This window comes from Tursiops truncatus, chromosome 13 (genome assembly GCF_011762595.2).
Source record: "Tursiops truncatus isolate mTurTru1 chromosome 13, mTurTru1.mat.Y, whole genome shotgun sequence".
Lineage (NCBI taxonomy): Eukaryota > Metazoa > Chordata > Mammalia > Artiodactyla > Delphinidae > Tursiops > Tursiops truncatus.
This window is the reverse complement of record NC_047046.1, coordinates 40,349,461-40,371,146: the sequence shown is the minus strand read 5'-3', so window position 1 is coordinate 40,371,146 and position 21,686 is coordinate 40,349,461. Positions and strand designations below refer to the sequence as shown.

General features: G+C 40.7%; 1 protein-coding gene across 16 annotated transcripts in view; it reads left to right on the top strand.

Annotated features, from left to right (window-relative positions):
* Positions 1–21,686, top strand: part of OSBPL1A (oxysterol binding protein like 1A) — a 211,898-nt gene that overhangs the window by 117,672 nt on the left and 72,540 nt on the right. For 14 of the 16 annotated variants that reach the window (XM_019930488.3, XM_019930491.3, XM_019930487.3 and 11 more), the window contains one exon: positions 1,377–1,539. The exons of 1 other annotated variant lie outside the window; for it this stretch is intronic. In XM_019930488.3, coding sequence (XP_019786047.1) covers positions 1,377–1,539 — 163 coding nt within the window. Of the gene's footprint in view, positions 1–1,376; positions 1,540–21,027; positions 21,168–21,686 lie in introns of those variants that run through there. One more of the 16 variants, XM_019930496.3, reaches the window with a different exon arrangement.

Below are 21,686 nucleotides of genomic sequence, written 5' to 3'. Positions count from 1 at the left end.
ATTTTGGTAGAACTGTATTTTAAGTCATATCCGGGATTCTTGGAGTGTTGTACCTAACGCGTGGCTGTGAAGTCAGAACGTAGAGGGAGCTGCTGCATCCTTGGGGACCAAGGGGAGGAGACTGAGAGGGATGCCAGGAAGTGGAAGGCGAGGTTCAGCAGAGAGCAGCTGGGAGCAGTGGTGAGAGATTCGCCGCTCCAAGACCCAGGAGCAGATGTTTTGACCAGGAGGAGGTTTCAGAGGTCACCCCATCTAGTGCCTTTCAAATTGTTGGAACAGCCCCTGGCTTTGGGCCTGGAGGGGAAAGTCAAAGAGGCTCCTGACCCAGACCTGGCATCATCCTGTGCAGTTCTGCTTCCTGAAACATCTGTTTTATGTGTTGAGATTACATTTGAGAAATAGGTTGAGCTGCTAGAGTTTTTTTGTTTGTTCTTTAATTTGAAGACCATTGTGTTGAAGCCACCAATTAGATTATTCGACAGCAGTAGAATCCCAGTTTTGTAGGTGAGGAAGCAGGCCCAGGAAACTTCTGAGGTTACCAGCTCCTCAGGCTGCTGCCTGAAGCGCCGCGTGGGCTCTAGAAGTTGAGGGAGATAACGGAATAGTTGTGGTTTTCAGAGTTCTGATACAAGGATAGGTGAAACTGTTCATACCAAATCTAGTACCTGCTGTTTTACATGAGAGTTAGGTTACTTACATTTTATATGGTTTTAGTTAACTGCAAGTTCAGATGCTATTGAATTAGATAGGAAGAACAGATTGTATCTTCAAAGGATTAAGGCTTTGCTTTCTCTGTAATCTATTATTTATTTTGCACACTAGATTCAAGGTAAAATATGGAACCAGAATCAAAATATGTAATTGAAAAATGGCAATTAAAATGTCATTACCTGGCCTCTTGTTCCCCCTCATTGGATATACCAACTATTTTGGAGGTGAACTGGAGGATTATGTCTTATGCTTTGATGTGGTACACATTTTAATATTTACAGTGGTTTCAATTCTTTATTTTGTTCAAAAACTGGTTTCTTAATTTCATGATTAATGTTGAATGAAATATTCTCTATTAAAAATTTTATATGATTTCCAAATTGGCTAATGCCCTTATACTAGGATCCTGATCATTTGAGCTGAATTTGTTTGCTAGTTCTTAATCTATTTTCATTAGCTGGCAGTGTTGTGAGAAAAGACCCCATGGGAAGAACAGAACTAGCTTAGTAATTTTGCTCATCCATCCATGTGTATGTAGCACGACTGTTTTCATTCCTGATGTTGCAATTGAAGTGGATCTGAAGTGAATAATTTTCATAACCTTTTGAGTAAGTCTATATCTCCTGTCACTCTGAAGTCTTTTTTGTATATCTGTTTTCTTCCAGGTGAGGAATTTTAAATTGGAACAGGAACAAGAAAAAAACAAAATTTTGTCAGAAGCGCTGGCGACTCTAGCCACTGAACATCATGAATTAGAGCAGTCTCTGGTTAAAGGCTCCCCACCTCTCAGCATCCTTAGTGAGGACGAGTTCTATGATGCACTGTCAGGTAATTCTACAACCCTGCCGTCTGCGTTGTTGGTAATTCACAGTTGACCACCTAAATGTCTTCTTAGGGTGGATGTCACCTTGAGTTTCCTGAAATAAACAGATGGAAATGTATCACTTCAGCTCCCCAGATGACCTACTTTTTGTGTGACGTTATTAAGGCAGAAGCCCAAAAGTTTGAAATGAAAGTCATCACTGAGTCTGCCTTTGTTGACAGCGTATGCTGTGCTGGGGCCAGAGTGCGGTGAATCTGGTTTGTTCCTTTATTTGATGACTGCTAAATACCTCCTGGTGCAAGGTGCTATTATATGTTAAAGGGTAGGGAGATGGCTAGTTTCTATTCTCAGAGAGGTCGAAGAGTGAAGGACACACAGAAGAAGAGTTGACTACAGTGTGGTATGCTGTGTGCCAAACGAGAGGTGAGACCTCGGTGTAGCTGAAACAGAGAAAAGGAAGAGCTTAACTTGGCCTCAGAGATACAGGCCTCAGAGCGACGTAGCATACTGGCAGCGAGCAGGGACTCCAGAGTCAGATTCCCTGAATTGGAATCCTGCCCCTGACGCTGGTCAGCTGTGTGACCGTGGGCAAGTTCCATGACCTTCCTGGTTCTCAGCTCTCACATATTTAAAATGGGGATAATTATAGTTTCCATTTCAGTGGGTTGAGTCAGGATTAAGTGGGTTCACATGTGTAAGTAGTGTTTGGGACAGTGCCTGACAGGTACCACGTGTTCAAAAAATGGGAGATGTGTGTGGAGAGGTAAGAATGACTTTTGAGAGGAGGTACTGCTAAGTAGTTTTGACTTTTTAGGAACTTCCTTCAGAATTTTGAGGTAGATGTGGGCGGGGTCATGGAAGGAAGCCTGGGAGCGGGTGGTTGGAGATCAGCGAGATGGAAAACAATTCTTTTATGCGAAGAAATTAAGTTCATCTAAGTAGATGAACATATACAATTGATGGGTCTCACAAAACTTGACCATGGAAGCAGGAGACCTCAGTGGATATGGAATTAAAGGGTCAAATTAATGATAGGAAAGGGAAAGAAGCACAGTGAGAGGTTGTAGAAATGAGAACTAAAGAAGATTAGGTTAAGAAAGTTAAAATGGTGTGATGATACAGGACAAGGAAAATGATGTTGGTGGATATACAGAGAAGAGATTCTTTATAGAAGATAAACAGCACATAGGAACATTAATTTTAGAAGTGTGACATGATCAAAAGAAGCGGAAAAGCTAATTCTAATAGCCAGATTTGGGAATAATTAGAGAAAGGATTGTAATGACTATGATGATAGCAGTTAGATGCGGTGTTTGTGAAAATAGTGAGATTGAGAAGAGAATGTAGAGACCGGATGTGAAAGCAGTGGAATGAGTGGCAGAGGTAAAGGAAGCATTTAACCTGATTGACGGAGGAGGGAGGAGAGGGTGAAGGACACTTGAGGCTGCTGACATTTCTTCACATCAACTCTCTGCCATGTCCAGTCCTGTTACCGCCTGTATTCCTTCTGTTTGGGGCATCCAGAAAGGAAAGCTGCCAGACAGATTATTGGATTAAATGCAAAGAGGTCTGAATGTAAAAGAACCTAGACACTTCAGCTGCTCATCTTTGCTGTCCTTTTAAAAAACAAAGGAAAAAATTTAATTTTTATTTTAAAAAAGGTATTCGTTATAAATAATTCAATGTAAAAGTATGTATAGTGCCCAGTGAAATTTTCCCTTCATCCCTTACCCTAATTGTGCACTCTTCCTCAGAGATTCTTATTAACAGCTTGATAGATTCTCTTCCAGACCTTTTTAAAGCATTCGCGTGGACATATGCATGTGTACGTATGGGGTTTTTAAAGAATCATGAATGGAAGTAGCTGTATAATTGTTCTAGATCTGCTTTTTCATGTAACAGTGTATCTTGGAAATCTCTCCCATCAGTGTTACAACTCTAGCTCATTCTTTTTAAAGGTTGCATAAAAGTCAATGATGTGATTTAGTAGAGTTTTCTTAGTTATTCTCTTCCTGATAGACATTTAGCGGCTACTGTCATCTTTCTACTTCTCAGTCATATTTTCACATTTATTTCCATAGTCGTCTCCTCTGGGAGAAGGCGATAAGAAAAACTGCAGTCCCTGGGTCAGGATTGGCAAATGAATTTCATCTCAAGTGCCAATTCAGATTGGTTTGCAGTCAGTACTGCCTGCTTGATGGGTTGCTGTGTTGAGAAGGATCCCAAGGCTGAGTCCAGTGCCTAGCTTAGTCAGCGTGTTCCACCGTGGCTGGAGATAAGGAGCTAGAAGGACAGGTGCCTTGAGTTTACTCATCCCTGCCCTGAGTGACCCACCTGAGTTCTATTATATTTGCCTGAACATAGTAGCTTTTCTTTGGCCACTCCTACTATTTCCTACTACAAATCTTGGGAATCATTTGGTCCAGTGTAAAACTGTATTAAAATTACGAATCAGATGCCCAAGGTTGAAGTGTTGCCCTGCTGATGACCTAGCCACGTAATTCACTGAGATCATAAAAGCCTTCATTTGGGAATGACTTCATCTTCTCACTACAGTCTACACGTTAACCTCCATTCCCTTTCCTCTTTCTCTTCTGTTACAAAAGAAGTGTCCCCTTTTCATTAAGGCCATTCCCTCCTGATTTGTTCGATACCCATCTCCTTGTGCCTTCTCCAGAACTTTTGTTTAGTTATTGCTTCTTTCATCTACAGTTTTTTTTTCTCCCAATTTTATTGAGAAATAATTGACTTACAGCACTGTATAAGTTTAAGGTATACAGCATAATGATGTGACTTACGTACATCGTGAAATGATTGTCACAAGAAGTTCAGTGAACATGCATCATCTCATATAGATACAAAATCAAAGAAATAGAATAAGTTTTTTTCCTTGTGATGAGACTTCTTAGGATTTAACTTTCTTAACTTTCATGTATAACAACATACAGCAGTGTTGATTATGTTTCCCATGTTATACATTACATCCCTAGTACTTATTTATCTTATAACTGGAAGTTTGTACCTTTTGAGACTACCTTCATCCATTCCCCCTCCCCCCACTCCCCACCTCTGGTAACCAAAAATCTCATCTTTTTCTGTGGGTTTTTAAAATTTGTTTTTGAAGTATAATTGACCTGTAACAGTACGTTAGTTCCTGTTACACAACATAGTTATTCAATATTTCTATACATTTAAAAATGATCACCGTAAGTCTAGGCATCTGGAAGTTTGTACCTCTTAAGCTCCCTCACCTAACTCTTTCAATACCACATTATCTTAAATGCTAACTTAAAATTCCTGTAATAGTTTCCTATCGCTGCCATAACAAACTACCACAAATGTAGTGGCTTAAGTAATGCAGATTCATTCTCTGAGCTCTGGAGGTCGGAAGTCCTGCAGTCAAGGTGTTGGCAGGTCTTTGTTCCCTCCGGAGGCTCTAGGAGAGAATCTGCCTTCTTGCCTTTCTAGCTTCTAGAGACCACCTGCCTTCCTTGGCTCAAGGCCCCATCCTCCACCTTCACAGCCAGCAGTTTGACATCTTCCAGTCGCTCTGACTCTGACCTTCCTTCCTCCCTTTTATAAGGACCATAGCAATCACAGTGGACCCACTCAGATAATCCAGGGTAACCTCCCCATGTCAGGGGCCTTAACTCTGTCACACCTGCAGAGTCCTTTTACCGTGGAACGTAACACATCCACAGGTTCCACAGAGACTAGGTCGGCCGTCACTGGGGGCCATTGTTCTGACTACCGCAGTTCCCAAATATATTTCTCCAGCCCTAACCTCTTGTGAGAGACTTACATACTGAGCTGTTTGCTGGATAAAGAAAAGATGAATTCTTGATCTTCCTCCTGGAGTTTGCTTCATTTTAGTAAGTGGCACCTCTTTCCTGTCCTAAAGCTGTAAACCTGGGAGTAATTCATGGCATTCACGTGCCACCTCCATGAAACGCAGACCGGGGTCCGTCCATTCTACCTTCGCGACCTACTTTGAATCCACCTATTAATATGTTCTGTTACTACAGGGTGCGGGTTAAAAGTGTAGGTGCTGCAGCTGGAAGGCTGTTGATAAGTGATGGCTCTACCAATTCCTGTACCCGTTGCGAAATGATTTCACTTTACAGTGCCTCATTTCTTCATCTGCAAGTAGGTCATAGGATTATTGGGAGGAGTAAACTAATAAATATTTGTACTTAAAACAGTGCCTGGCACACTAGGGGGCTGCCCATTGTTCGCTCGCAGTACCGTCACCTGCGCTGCACACGCTCTTGTCCAGCCTCTTAACTGATCACTGTGCTTCCAGCCTTGCCTTATTGAGGTTCACGCCGTATACACCACCCACACTGATGCTTTGTAGACAATCACATCATCACATTCCCCAGCCTAGGATCCTTCAGTGGCTCTTCACTGCACCTAGAATAAAATCCAGACTCCCTAGCGGGCCTTCAAGGCTCCTGACATGACCCACACCTTGCCTGTCCCTTGTTCGTTCACTCGCTGGGCTCCAGCCACACCGGGCCTCCTCCATCCTCACAACGCAGCAGTGACAGAGGCTATTGGGTCAGAGGTAAGAGAGAACAAAAACAAGTATACAAACCTGTATTTCATTTAAAGCTTTTTTTAATTGCTGAATCAGAATAATAGATTAAATCAAGCCTATCCTAATATCAGTATTTAAAAGATGTGAGGGCTTCCTTGGTGGCGCAGTGGTTGAGAGTCCGCCTGCCGATGCAGGGGACGTGGGTTTGTGCCCCGGTCCGGGAGGATCCCACGTGCCGCGGAGCGGCTGGGCCCGTGAGCCATGGCCGCTGAGCCTGCGCGTCCAGAGCCTGTGCTCCGCAACGGGAGAAGCCACAGCAGTGAGAGGCCTGCGTACTGCCAAAAAAAAAAATTTTTTTAATAATAAAATAAAAGATGTGAGAAAAAGGGTTTTAAAGATACTTCTCTTAAAATATTTCTAAGCTATTTTCACGAAATGCTTAAACTGCTTTTTTAAAGTCAGTTACAACTTGTTTTACTTCCTTTAAAATTAAGTCCATGCGACTTCCTGATTTCCCTTTAAAATTTTTTTCAGATAAGCAGAATCAATGAAAATCTAATACAGTGGGTGAGACAAAACTTGATATAAGCCTACAGTGTAGTGTATTTTTTTCCAGCCCCATGGGATCTTTCGGTTATTTAATTTTTTTCCAGTATGCCCAATGAGTTAAGATTTCATAAAATTCCATAAAGCAAACAGATGCTTTCTCACAACTTGGTTGAATTCCATCGTGTAACCTGATTAGAAGGAACTACATCTAATGAAGCGTCACATCTTGTCCTCATGGTGCGTGTGCTTAAGGGATGGAATAGTTAAATCGAGGGAGATTTCTGATATTACTACCTGTGAGTGAGCGCTTCCTGGGAAAAGGGCTAAACCTTCATGCGTGTTAAAGCAAAAGGTTTAATGAGAAACTAGAGGCTAACTCGTTCTGTGGGAAAATTCCATTTAGCTGGCAAATAAAGAACAGAAATATGTAGAAGGTACCACTTCAGGGAGGAATAGAGCAGCGCCTTCCACATGTTCCTTCCATCGTTCTGCCCTTTTCATTTCACCCTCACTTGATGCCACCCCCTTCTTCTACCAAAGCTCTTGAATATCTCTAAAGCATCAGCTCTCCTGGGTAGCCTTTCCTCACTCCCCCAGGCAGAATTAATGGTTTCTCCTTTTGTGTTCCTTCAGTTTACACCTCTTTCATAGCCCTTTGGTTGTATTGTGCTTGTCTCTTTATGATGGTAGAGACCCTATCTATTTATATTCCTGAGGTACTTAACATAGACTCAGAGTTGCTCTGTAAATGCTTGTTGAATGCAGGTTGTTGAACAAATGTCATTGATATTTCTGTCCTCCCTAAAAATATATTGGTTTTCAGTAAAGAGCACAAAAGAAGCAGTAACACTTGCGAATTTCACGTGGTCTGCATGCACCACTTTGGATGCTATGTGGAAGAGGAGGGGTGGGTGACAGAGGAGTGAGCTGGGATGAGATGTAATTAAAAGATAAAATTTGTTCTTGAGGAATTTATGATCAAGCTGGAGGTATGAGACTTGCTCCCAGAGCGGGGTGGGGGGGGGATGAAAAAGTAGCTAAGGGGGAAAAAATTAAAGGTGCTTGGCTTTATGGATGTCCTAAGGCATTATTTTACCAGTTACCAGTTTTATTACCAGTTAAATAACTTAATGGCTGTTATTCTTTAGCACTGGTCTGAGATAGCAGTTTCACTAAAATTCCTGCCTTTTGAATGTTAAAACTTCAAAATGTATTGTCTTTCTTACTGTCTGTTCATTTTCCTTTTTAGAAACATGATGAGATCAGTTGTGCAAGAAAGCCTTTCTTGTTAGGTTTTCCTCTTAATGCTATTTTGGTTAAAATGTGCATGAATAATGCATACAAATCCAATAGTGTAGATTGGTAAAACCAGTAGAACAGTTATGTCACAAAATTGAAGCCAGCTTTAGCATTTCTCAGCAGTTGCAAGAGTCGATGCTCACATCTTTTTAAATCAAAGGTTTTAGAATGGAAAGCGTTAAAATAGCAACTTTGGTTTTGTCCGGAGGAGAGTAACATAGGAAGTTATGACCCATGTGGAATAATGTTTAATCCAATAAATACAACTGGTAATAGTTGAGAAAAGAAGTGACATCTCTGCTGACACTTCACATAGAAGACGCAGGATTTGACCCAGGTGATCAGAGGTATTGGCAGGAAAGCCGAAGAGCACCGTGACCTTTTAGTAAAGGCTGTGCGCTCTGTTCTTTATGTTTCTGAGCCTGGTGTCCTCTTCTACAGTTTAGTTTTGAAATAACCTGTACAGTTCTTATCTGGGCCTTTTCTGTGAGTCTTTACTCTTGTCTGGACCTGCCTAGGATGTGGAGATCTCTCCCTCCTCTGTATTCCCAGCACTTTTTTCTCTGGTCTTTTTTTTTTTTATTTTATTTTTGACGATTAGCCATACTACCTTGTTCTTGCCCTTTCTCTTGTTATATAACTTTTTGTGTCTTTGTTCCTCATCTTCCCCCAAGCCCTGCATTTCCCTTAAGGACAGAGACCTTGTTGTCTTAACTTTTGTATTTCCTCTGTTGCCCAGTACAAAACAAGTTCATTGGTTGATATGATGTGCAGCAAATTGAGTACCACAGAGCATGGCTGTTATTAAACCCCTTCTGTGTGTAGTATGGTGCAACACTCTGGAGAAAATCTAAGTAGTGCCCGGGGCTCTTACTCTCGTTTTGTGTTTATAACATTAAAAAATTATCCAGCAGGGTTTCCCTGGTGGCGCAGTGGTTGAGAGTCCGCCTGCCGATGCAGGGGATACGGGTTCGTGCCCTGGTCCGGGAGGATCCCACATGGCGCGGAGCGGCTGGGCCCGTGAGCCGTGGCCGCTGAGCCTGTGCCCCGCAACGGGAGAGGCTGCAGCGGTGAGAGACCTGTGTACCGCAAAAAAAAAAAAAAAAAAAAAAAAAATCACTGTAAAACCATGTGCATTTTGTACTAGTGTTGAGAGCATGTCCTTAACCAGACACACTTACCCAGTGCCCACTGTGTGCAGTGCTTTGCCAGGCATGGCACTACCAAGGGAAAGAAGATCCAGTCCCTGAATCAGGGTTTCGTAGCCAGTCCAGGGGAAGAGGCTGAGCATGGAAAGATGGGCACAATGTGACGTGAAAAGGGTTTGGGCCTCCAGCCCACCAGAGCTACTCACTCCCAAGATCAGCCCCCGGAGTTTGCCGTTCTCAGTGACTATATTTATGCCGTCATCTCAGTTTTATACATCCCACAATCTAACCACTGTCTCCTGTCTTTCAACCCATTCTCTTAAAAACCCTGATCCCAACATTTCTTTGACCAACCACAGTGTCTTCTCCATGTTTTCACTGTTCCTCTCCGCTCGTGTCCTTGTTCCGTCCTTACCAGCTCAGATGGCGCGGGCTGTCATATAATCGCCCCCCTGCCTTTTTCTCCCTGCACTGTGCTCACCCAGCCCATCCCTCCCCTCCTTCCGCACCGGTGCTCAAGTGACTGGCCATGCTGGCAGCTCTTGCTTGAGACCCACAGCTGCTTAATTTCTGTGGTGCCCTTTTGCTGCCCAGCAGTCCTACTTCATTTCCCTTGTCAGTTCCTTTTACATGCTTATTTCATACTTTTCTCACTTAAAATTTCTCATACCTTCATCCTCTGTCCTGCTCCATCAGAGGACATTGTTTATGTCACTGAGAAACTCCTTGTGTTTCCACTCACACACCTGGCTGTGTACATGTGTGGGCGTATTCTGCTTTCTCTACGTCGAAGAATGTTATGTCCCTAACTGACGCCAGCCCCTCTGTACGTGCCTGGGATCCCAGTGCCTCTGACTTACATCAGGACATTAATGTAGCTCCTTCTTTCTCCCAGGTAATCAGTTATTCCTGATGCCCATCAGCTATCTTATCTTTCAGAATGCTGTATCTTACACAGATACCTTTGATCCACATCACTTTCCTCTTCTAGAATTCTTTCTTGAACACCCTCTATTTATGTTTATTCTCACGATTCCCCTGCAGCCACTCTCGACTAAATCACCGCCGTCCCATACTCAGCTGCCTAACTGAGTGGTCCTCTCTCAGTTCGCATCTTTGTCGGCCTTTCACCAGCACTTAAAATTGTTGATTCCTCCTTCCTTCCAAACACTTTCTTTACTTGCTTTCCAGAGTGCCAGTCTCTTTTGATTTTACTTCTCAGTTCCCTTTGCTTGTCGTCTTGTATCCTTCTGACTTCAGATGTTAGCGTGTCTTGGGGTGCAGGCATTGTTTTCTACACTCGCCCTTTAGATCCTTTGTACTCAGAGTGTGGTCTCAGGATCAGTAGCGTCACCTTCACCTGGAAGCTTGTTGGAACTGCAGAGCTGCAGGCCCCAACTCAGACCTAGTGAATAAGAATTTGCATGTTTTCAAATCCGTAGGGGCTTCATATGGACATTAAAGCTTGAGCAGCTTGCCTTGCACGAGCTCATCTGGTCCCATGCCTGTGAATATTGTCCAAATTTTGCTAAGTCCAAAACTTTACGTCTCTAGACTCAGTCAGTCTTGCCCCCTGAATTTCAGACTCCTGTCTAACTGTCTACTTGGCACATTCACTTAAATATCTAATGAGATCTCCAGGGTGTCTTAGAATGTCCAGAAGAGAATTCTTGATTTCTGCTCACAAGCCTGCCCCTCCTGTGGTCCATACTTTGGTAGATGGAGGATCTGTCTTTCAGTCCATCAACATTCACATTCAGTCCATCAACAAATTCCGTCAGCTCTACCTACTACATATAGCAGAGTCTGACCACTTCTCATCATTCCACTCCCACCACCCTGGCCCCCATCATCTCTCACCTGGTTTCTGACAGGGGCTTTCTGACTGGTCCCTCTGCTTGCACCCGCGTCTCCAGCAATATTTTAAATAACAGCATTCAGAGTGATCATTTCCAAACGTGAATCCGTTCATGTCAGTTCCCTGCATGGAACCCTCCAATGGCTTTGCTTCCTGGCTGGAATAAAAGCCAGAAGGCCTCGTTCTGGCCATCTGCCACCTTCTGAGATCTGCTCTGTCCTCCTCACTCACTTCCTTCCATCACTGGCCTCAATGCAAGTTCCTGGGCTTGCCAAGCATGTTCTCTTCTAGGCCTTCACTTTCCCTCTGCCTGGAGCTCTCTAATCCCAAATGTCTACAGTGCTTACTCCCCCACTTCCTTCCTTTTTCTGCTCAGAAAGACCTTCACTGTATCATTTTCTATCCTTTTTCTCTTGCCTTTAAAAAACCCAAAAAACAAAAAACAAAAAATACAGCATCTTTCACATATAATGTTCATTCATTTGTAGATCTTTTACAAGTAGAATATAAGCTCCTCAGTGAGAGAGGCATTTTGCTTAGTGCATGGATGCATCCCAGCCCCTACACTAGTGCTAGACAGACGGAGAAGGAGGCGCTCAATACATATTTATTGAACAAGTAAATGAATTAGCGTCACCAACTCATACGTAAGGAGTGTTACAGAAATTCAGAGGAGAGGCAGCTAACTGCTTGGGAAAGTTGGGGAGAGCATCACAGAATAAGCGATGCTTGAGGGGTGTTGTGAAGAGTCAGGAAGGAGTTCTCCAGACGGATAAGATGGTGGTCAGATATGCTTTGTGGAACAAGAAAACACATGCAAAGGTAGAGAAAAATAGTTTTCAAAGACATCATGAAAATGCACTATGGCTGAGGCAGGGGTGAGCGTATTGGATGCTGAGAAATAGTGATGGGATGAAGCCAAGAAAGTAATTTAGGACCAGCTTGTAATGAGTCTTGTGAGAAGATTCTGCTGAAGATTTTTCATTTTAGCCTGTTAAGTGGTAGGCAGCCGACAAACGTGATTAAGTATACAGAGTGATGTCAGATTAGTATTGAATATTTTATAAAGTTTTTTTTTTTAGTAAACATTGTGGAATTTTTATAATATTCTTGCATTATATTAAGAATTGGAAATTCAAAGAAAATAAGACATGGTCCCTACTTACGAGTTTACATTCTATTAGCATATGAGTATTTTAGGAGTAAAGATTGATTTGAGGTCCTAGTGTCCTAGATGAGAGATGACAGGAATTTCCGTAAAAGCAACTTAAGTGAGAATGGGAAGTTTCAGTTCCTCCCTTTATTGCTTTAATGAATACATATCCTGACCTTTGTCCCTCAAGGAAGCCTGGTTGACTTTCTTGACTTGATGAAATCCCTGCTGTAGGCTCCCCATGCATCGTAGTCCCATAGCATTTCCTGTAGTTGAAGTTTTGTATGCTTATGTTTTTTTGTCAGCCCTGCCACTCAACCAGACTGTAAATCCCTTAAGGAACTTTGCATCCCTAGCAACTTGCATAGACTTTGGCACCTGTTAGGAGTTCAGATATTTGAGTGAATAAAATTTGGGGATACATTTTAAAGGCTACGTTGACTGAACTTGAAGACCAGTTGGTTGTGGCAGATAATGATGTGCTGAGGATTTCCACCTATTTACTGAAAATTCTCACTTTGGCCCAAAGCATCTCAAACTCCGTATAGTGGAAACTGGACTTGTCATCCTGATCTGCCCCCTTGTATATGCCCTGTCTTGGCTAATGGCATCATCATCTACCCACCATGCAAACTACAGATGTGAAAGTCATCTCTTACCCCCTTTCCTCACACCCTCCCCATATCTAAGTATCTAGTTGTCTTCTTTTCTCTTCCTATTTTCTGCCCCAGTATTCACTGTCGGGGCCTTAGTTCAGCTTTTGAGCCCACAGACTTTGTCTTCCCGCTTCTGGTCATTATCCCTGCCAGCCCATCTTCCACATCGCGTATTGTCAGGTGTGGTGGGCAGAAAAATGGTCCCCCAAGGATACGTTCACCTGCTCATCCCAGTAACCTATAACCTTTTTTTGGAAAAAAAGATCTTTGCAAATGGGATTAAGTTAAGGAATTTGAGGTGAGATCATCATGGATTATCTGGGTGGGACCTAAGTGCTGTCACAAGTATCCTTATAAGAGAAAGGTAGAGGGAGATTAGACCCACAGAGGAGAAGGCAATGTGAGGATGGAGGCAGAGATTAGAGTGATGTGGCCACAAGCCCAGGAAAGCTGGAAGCCACCAGAGGCAAGAGGCAAGGAATGGACTTTCGTTAGAGCCTTCAGAGGGATGGAGGTCCTGCAAACGCTTTGGTTTTCGTTCATTGAAACTGATTTTGGAGTTCTGGCCTCCAGAGTTATGAAAGACTACAATTTTGTTGTTTTAAGCCACCAAGTTATGCTAATTGTTACAGTGGCCATGGGACACTGATGTGTCAGAGTTATCTGTAAAGTGTAAAATGGATCTTATCACTCCCTGGCAAAACATCCAAAGACTCTCCATTACTACAGATTCAGTGTAAACTCTGTGATCTGACCCACGTTTAAGCTTCATCTCTGACGACCACATCTTTTCCCTCTGGCTACTCGCCTCTCTAGCTATGCCAGATATTCTTAGACACACACCTTGTTCTTTCAGGCGTGGGACTGTTGCTCTTCCCCTTACACCTGATATTCTCTTTTCCTGCCTTAAATTCTTAGTCATCATTACAGCTCAGATGTCATCTCTGCCTGGAAAGTTTGCCTGGAAACTTATCCTGCTTCCTCTGAGAGTGACTTCTTCAAGTTTTCCCACACTTTGTATAAACATATGTTTACTTGCACGTCTTCCACTAGATTGCACTTTGAATATCTGGAGGGCACCACCCATATCTCATTAATCTTTCTAAACTGTTTCAGCAACGAGCCCTTTCTTTGCCAGGTACATGGTAGGTATTTGGTAAGTGTTGATTTATTAAACTGAAGTCACATGAAAGAACTTTCTTTTATAACTGTGGATTATTCTATGACTGGTCTTTAGTTCTAGAATATTTTCTTTGTAGAGTGAATGCATAGGTGACCTTGAAAATGATTTTAAAGATGTCAACAGGACAAATTGGGAAGGTCTGGATTTAGTCACCCAAAATAGATACACATAAGTTTTTCAGTAGCCCACACACAAATGTTTTGAATAATTCTTCATCCACAGTTACATGTGCAGATTTTGCAAGTTGGGGAAAATCATAGTAGATTTAGTTGCTTGGGGAAAAGCCAGTACTTTTAAGAAACTGTCGTAATCAACACTGTACCATTTGGCCGATTGTGACCTTGCACCTCATTCAGGGAGGATATGTCTAGAATGTCTCTGACTCTTGTTGCTTGCTGCCACCATTCTGTTTCAAGCTTTTGTCACTTCCTCAGTAGGTTATTGTAGCAATCTCTTGGCAGCCCCTTCTGGACTCACCCGGATTTTCTGTTTACAGTTTATTTTAGATGTGGTAGGTTTCATTGATTTTCCTTGTGTGCTTCGTATTTACTACGTTATTTTTGAGTTTACAGGATTGTACATTAAAGCTAAATAAACATTTGGCACTGGTATTTTAAGCTGGGGTTACTTTGGGGTTACTTTGGACATTCTTAGAAGATGCCTAGTTCTTGGGAAAGCATAAACAATGAAGGTATTAAATTGAGCGTGTGTGCCTTCTGACTATTTCCTGTTACCTTAAGTAACGGGGAGGGGCTATTTGGACATTATCCACAGTTCTTCCACATCTTGCTCCTTTGTACTATTTGTTCTCAAGTTAGTTTTCAGAGGTCATGTTAAAATACTTATCGGCATAACGTAAGAATTGTTGGCATGTTTATATCATTAATTTTATGACCTCTTTCAGCCTTTTAATAGGAGAAACTCAAGAAAGTAGGATAAAGGTAATGATCCTCTTAATGCTGAAGTTTTTTTTACACCACTTTGAGGTATGATTGACATACAAAAAGCTGTACACATTTAACTCATACAACTTGATGAGTAAAGTTTTAAAGCCATGTTAACCCAGTCACAGCCATTGGCTTCCAAGCTGTTTGGTTGAAAGGGGATAGTGTTCAATCTGAAATGTGTTCAAAATTATTTTAAATCCCAATGTGGACAGAGCTTTTAAGTTTCTGGGCCACCAGAGATCTGTGAACAAACTTTCTATTAATACCACTGTTTTAATCAGGCAAAGATTCTGTCTACCTTAAATGCTTGTACATAGCCTAGAGTATTTATCTTGTAAAATACAGCCTGTTTTTCAGAGTGATGTTATGACACTTTTTATATAAAATATAATTAGTAATTAAACCACCTGAATCCTTTTTGGAAATAGATGGGAATAAACAAACCCACGAGTAAGTACAAACTAAGTATTCCATTTCCATGTATAGTCATTACATAGGGCTATACAGATTTTCCTAACTGCCCATTTAAAGTTCAGTGAATAATGTAAGGCTATTTTATAAATCCCTTACCCTGTTTTTCAGGGATGGATTGAAGCATCCTGAAAATTTTGTGTGTCTCTACTTAGTATAGAAACACAGATGTGCGTAAGGGGAAAATGCAGTGAGAAATAAAAGGGAAAATGAAAGGCTAATTTTGTCTGAAATCTAGGTGTGGATACTGTTAACATTTCTGCTGCTGTATTCAAAAATACATCTGTGTAAAAATCCACCAATTTTTCTCCATGTCTGTGTGGCTTTCTTTCATCACTGGCATTGAGGTGAGAGATGACAGGACCAGAATATAGACCATGCATCCAGCATGATAGGTCTTTGGCGTTGGCTTGACAGGTTTTTGTTTGCTTTTTTGTTTTGGGTTTTACTTGGTTTTGGTTTTATTCTGGTAAAATAAACATAACACATATACCATTTTAACCATTTTTAAGCATGCGGTTCAGTGTCATTAAGTGCATTTTTGTCCAACCAGCACTGCTGTCCATTGCCAGAACTTTTCCATCATCCCCAAATAAAACTGTACCCATTAAACAGTAACTTCCCCCCCCATTTGTTTGTTTTTAAAGCATGTACAGTACCCTTACTATTATAACCACCATATATAAGGTGTTAAGCACACTCTTTCCAATACTTTATGCTTTCCACTGAGGCATTAATGTATTGCCCAGAAACACTGAATGGTAGATAAGGTCTGGCCTATTTGATATTCGTATGTGCAGGCAAAATTGAAAAACCTGTTTTAAGATTGCATTATCACCTCAGCAGCACTAAGATCTATCACTTGAAAATTACTCTTATGAGCCAGGTACGTTCCATTGCTGGGTTGCCTCAGGCCAAACAACCAACAGGGAGGGAACCCAGCCCCACTCATCAGCAGATTAAAGTTTTACTGAGCTCTACCCACCAGAGCAACACCCAGCTCTACCCTCCACCAGTCCCTCCCATCAGGAAGCTTGCACAAGCCTCTAAGATAGCCTCATCCACCAGAGGGCAGACAGGAGAAGCAAGAAGAACTACAATTCTGCAGCCTGTGGAAGCAAAGCCACATTCACAGAAAGATAGACAAAATGAAAAGGCAGAGGACTTTGTACCACATGAAGGAACAAGATAAAACCCCAGAGAAACAACTAAATGAAGTGGAGATAGGCAACCTTCCAGAAAAAGAATTCAGAATAATGATAGCGAAGATGATCCAGGACCTCGGAAAAACAATGGAGGAAAAGATTGAGAAGATGCAAGAATTGTTTAACAAAGACCTAGAAGAATTAAAGAATGAACACCTAGAAGAAGTAAAGAACAAATAGATGAACAATACAATAACTGAAATGAAAAATACACTAGAAGGAATCAATAGAAAAACTGAGGCAGAAGAACGGATAAGTGACCTGGAAGACAGAATGGTGGAATTCACTGCCGCAGAACAGAATAAAGAAAAAAGAATGAAAAGAAATGAGGATGGCCTAAGAGACCTCTGGGACAACATTAAACACAACAACATTCACATTATAGGGGTCCCAGAAGGAGAAGAGAGAGAGAAAGGACCTGAGAAAATATCTGAAGAGATTATAGTCGAAAACTTCCCTAACATGGGAAAGGAAATAGCCACCCAAGTCCAGGACATGCAGAGTGTCCCAGGCAGGATAAACCCAAGGAGAAACATGCTGAGACACATAGTAATCAAACTGACAAAAATTAAAGACAAAGAAAAATTATTGAAAGCAACAAGGGAAAAACAACAAATAACATACAATGGAACTCCCATAAGGTTAGCAGCTGATTTCTCAGCAGAAACTCTACAAGCCAGAAGGGAGTGGCATGATATATTTAAAGTGATGAAAGGGAAGAACCTACAACCAAGATTACTCTACCAGGCAGGAATCTCATTCAGATTCGATGGAGAAATCAAAAGCTTTACAGACAAGCAAAAGCTAAGAGAATTCAACACCACCAAACCAGCTCTACAACTAATGCTAAAGGAACTTCTCTAAGTGGGAAACACAAGAGAAGAAAAGGAGCTATGAAAACAAACGCAAAACAATTAAGAATATGGTCATAGGAACATACATATTGATAATTATCTTAAACATGAATGGATTAAATGCTCCAACCAAAAGACACAGGCTTGCTGAATGGATACAAAAACAAGACCCGTATATATGCTGTCTACAGGAGACCCACTTCAGGGGCACATACAGACTGAAAGTGAGGGGATGGAAAAAGATATTCCATGCAAATGGAAATCAAAAGAAAGCTGGAGTAGCAATACTCGTATCAGATCAAATAGACTTTAAAATAAAGAATGTTATAAGACACAAGGAAGGACACTACATAATGATCAAGAGATCAATCCAAGAAGAAGATATAACAACTATATATGCACCCAACATAGGAGTACCTCAATACATAAGACAGCTGCTAACAGCTCTAAAAGAGGAAATCGACAGTAACACAATAACAGTGGGGGACTTTAACACCTCACTTAAACCAGTGGGCACATCATCCAGACAGAAAATTAATAAGGAAGCACAAGCTTTAAATGACACAACAGACCAGATAGATTTAATTGATATTTATAGGACATTCCATCCAAAAACAGCAGATTACACTTTCTTCTCAAGTGCGCATGGAACATTCTCCAGGATAGATCACATCTTGGGCCACAAATCAAGCCTCAGTAAATTTAAGAAAATTGAAATCATATCAAGCATCTTTTCCAACAATAACGCTATGAGATTAGAAATCTATTACAAGGAAAAAAACGTAAAAAACACAAACACATGGAGGCTAAACAGTGTGCTACTAAATAACCAAGAAATCACTGAAGAAATCAAAGAGGAAATCAAAAAATACCTAGAGACAAATGACAACAAAAACATGATCCAAAACCTATGGGATGCAGCAAAAGCAGTTCTAAGAGGGAAGTTTATAGCAATACAGTCCTACCTCAAGAAACAAGAAAAATCTCAAACAATCTAACCTTACACCTAAAGGAACTAGAGAAAGAAGAACAAACAAAACCCTAAGTTAGTAGAAGGAAGGAAATCATAAAGACCAGAACAGAAGTAGATGAAATAGAAACAAAGAAAACAATAGCGAAGATCAATAAAACTAAAAACTGGTTCTTTGAGAAGATAAACAGAATTGATGAACTTTTAGCGAGACTCATCAAGAAAAAGAGGGAGAGGACTCAAATCAATAAAATTAGAAATGAAAAAGGAGAAGTTACAATGGACACTGCAGAAATACAAAGCATCAAAAGAGACTACTACAGGCAACTCTATGCCAATAAAATGGACAACCTGGAAGACATGGACAAATTCTTAGAAAGGTATAAACTTCCAAGACTGAACCAGGAAAAAATAGAAAATATGAACAGACCAATCCCAGGTAATGAAATTGAAACTGTGATTAAAAATCTTCCAACAAACTAAAGTCCAGGACCAGATGGCTTCACAGGTGAATTCTATCAAACATTTAGAGAAGAGCTAACACCCATCCTTCTGAAACTCTTCCAAATAATTGCAGAGGAATGAACACTCCCAAACCCATTCTATGAGGCCACCATCACCCTGATACCAAAACCAGACAGAGATACTACAAAAAAAAGAAAATTACCAGTATCACTGATGAATGTAGATGCAAAAATCCTCAACAAAATACTAGCAAACGGGATCCAACAACACATTAAAAGGATCATACACCATGGTCAAATGGGATTTATCCCAGGGATGCAAGGATTCTTCAGTATATGCAAATCAATCAATGTGATACACCATATTAACAAATTGAAGAATAAAAACCGTTATGATCATCTCAGTATATGCAGGAAAAGCTTTTGACCAAATTCAACATCCATTTATGATAAAAACTCTCCAGAAAGTGGACGGAGAGGGAACCTACCTCAACATAATAAAGGCCATATATGACAAACCCACAGCAAACATCATTCTCAATGATGAAAAATTGAAAGCATTTCCTCTAAGATCATGAACAAGACAAGGATGACCACTCTCGCCACTATTATTCAACGTAATTTTGGAAGTCCTAGCCACGGCAATCAAAGAAGAAAAAGAAAAAGGAATCCAAATTGGACAAGAAGTAAAACTGTCACTGTTTGCAGATGACATGATACTATACATAGAGAATTCTGAAGATGCCATCAGAAAACAATTAGAGCTAATCAATAAATTTAGTAAAGTTGCAGGATACAAAATTAATGAACAGAAACCTCTTATATTCCTGTACACTAACAACGAAAGGTCAGAAAGAGAAATTAAGGAAACAATCCCATTCACCATTGCAACAAAAAGAATAAAATACCTAGGAATAAACCTATCTAAGGAGGTAAAAGTTCTGTACTCAGAAAACTATAAGACACTGATGAAAGAAATCAAAGATGACACAAACAGATGGAGAGATATACGATGTTCTTGGATTGGAAGAATCAATATCATGAAAATGACTATACTACCCAAAGCAATCTACAGGTTCAATGCAATCCCTATCAAATTACCAATGGCATTTTTTACAGAAGTAGAACAAAAAATCTTAAAATTTGTATGGAGACACAGAAGACCCTGAATAGCCAAAGCAGTCTTGGGTGAAAAAAATGGAACTGGAGGAATCAGACTCCCTGACTTCAGACTATACTACAAAGCTACAGTAATCAAGATAATATGGTGCTGGCACAGAAACAGAAATATAGATCAATGGAACAGGATAGAAAGCCCAGAGATAAACCCACGCACCTGTGGTCAACTTATCTATGACAAAGGAGGCAAGGATATGCAATAGAGAAAAGACAGTCTCTTCAATAAGTGGTGCTGGGAAAACTGGACAGCTACATTTAAAAGAATGAAATTAGAACACTCCCTAACACCATACACAAAAATAAACTCAAAATAGATTATAGACCTAAATGTAAGGCTGGATGCTATAAAACTCTTAGAGGAAAACATAGGAAGAACACTCTTTTACATAAGTCACAGCGAGATCTTTTTTGATCCACCTTGTAGAGTAATGGAAATAAAAACAAATGGCACCTAATGAAACTTAGCTTTTGCAAAGCAAAGGAAACTACAAACAAGATGATAAGACAACCCTCAGAATGGGAGAAAATATTTGCAAACGAATCAATGGACAAAGGAGTAATCTCCAAAATATATAAACAGCCCATGCAGCTCAATATTAAAAAAACAACCCAATCCAAAAATGGGCAGAAGACCTAAATAGACATTTCTCCAAAGAAGACATACAGATGGCCAAGAAACACATGAAAAGCTGTTTAGCATCACTAATTATTAGAGAAATGCAAATCAAAACTACAATGAGGTATCACCTCACACCAGTCAGAATGAGCATCATCAGAAAATCTGCCAACAACAAATGCTGGAGAGGGTGTTTAGGAAAGGGAACCGTCTTGCGCTGTTGGTGGGAATGTAAATTGATACAGCTATTATGGAGAACAGTATGGAGGTTCCTTAAAAAACTAAAAATAGAATTACCATACGACCCAGCAATCCTGCTAATGGGCATATACCCAGAGAAAACATGCACCCCAGTGTTCACTGCAGCACTATTTACAATTGCCAGGTCATGGAAACAACCTAAATTTCCATCGACAGACGAATGGGTAAAGAAGATGTGTTACATTTATACAAAACGGAATATTACTCAGCCATAAAAAGGAATGAAATTGGGCCATTTGGAGAGATGTGGATGGATCTGGAGACTGTCATACAGAATGAAGTAAGTCAGAAAGAGAAAAAGAGATATCGTAAATTAATGCATATATGGGGAACCTAGAAAAAATGGTACAGATGAACTGGTTTGCAGGGCAGAAATAGAGACACAGATGTGGAGAAATAGAGACACAGATGTAGAGACACAGATATACAGACACCAACGGGGGGGAAGTGGCAGGGGGCGGTGGTGGGATGAGTTGGGAGATTGAGATTGACATGTATTCATTAATATGTATAAAATAGATAACTAATAAGAACCTGCTGTATAAAAAATAAAATTCAAAAATTCAAAAAAAAATTATATGGTCAGGCTTCACCTTAATCAGTAAGCCTCCACAGGGACTATGCTTTGCTACTTAGGTAAACACGTTAGAATTTAAATATATCTGGACCCGTGGGTCTCCAAATGAAATGATCCTCTGCTGGAGGCGTATTGGCGTGACTCATGCATTGGAGGCATAGAAGTTAAGGATGGCTCCTTATTGCCCACAATGTAAGTCCAAGCTATGTCTCACTGTATACA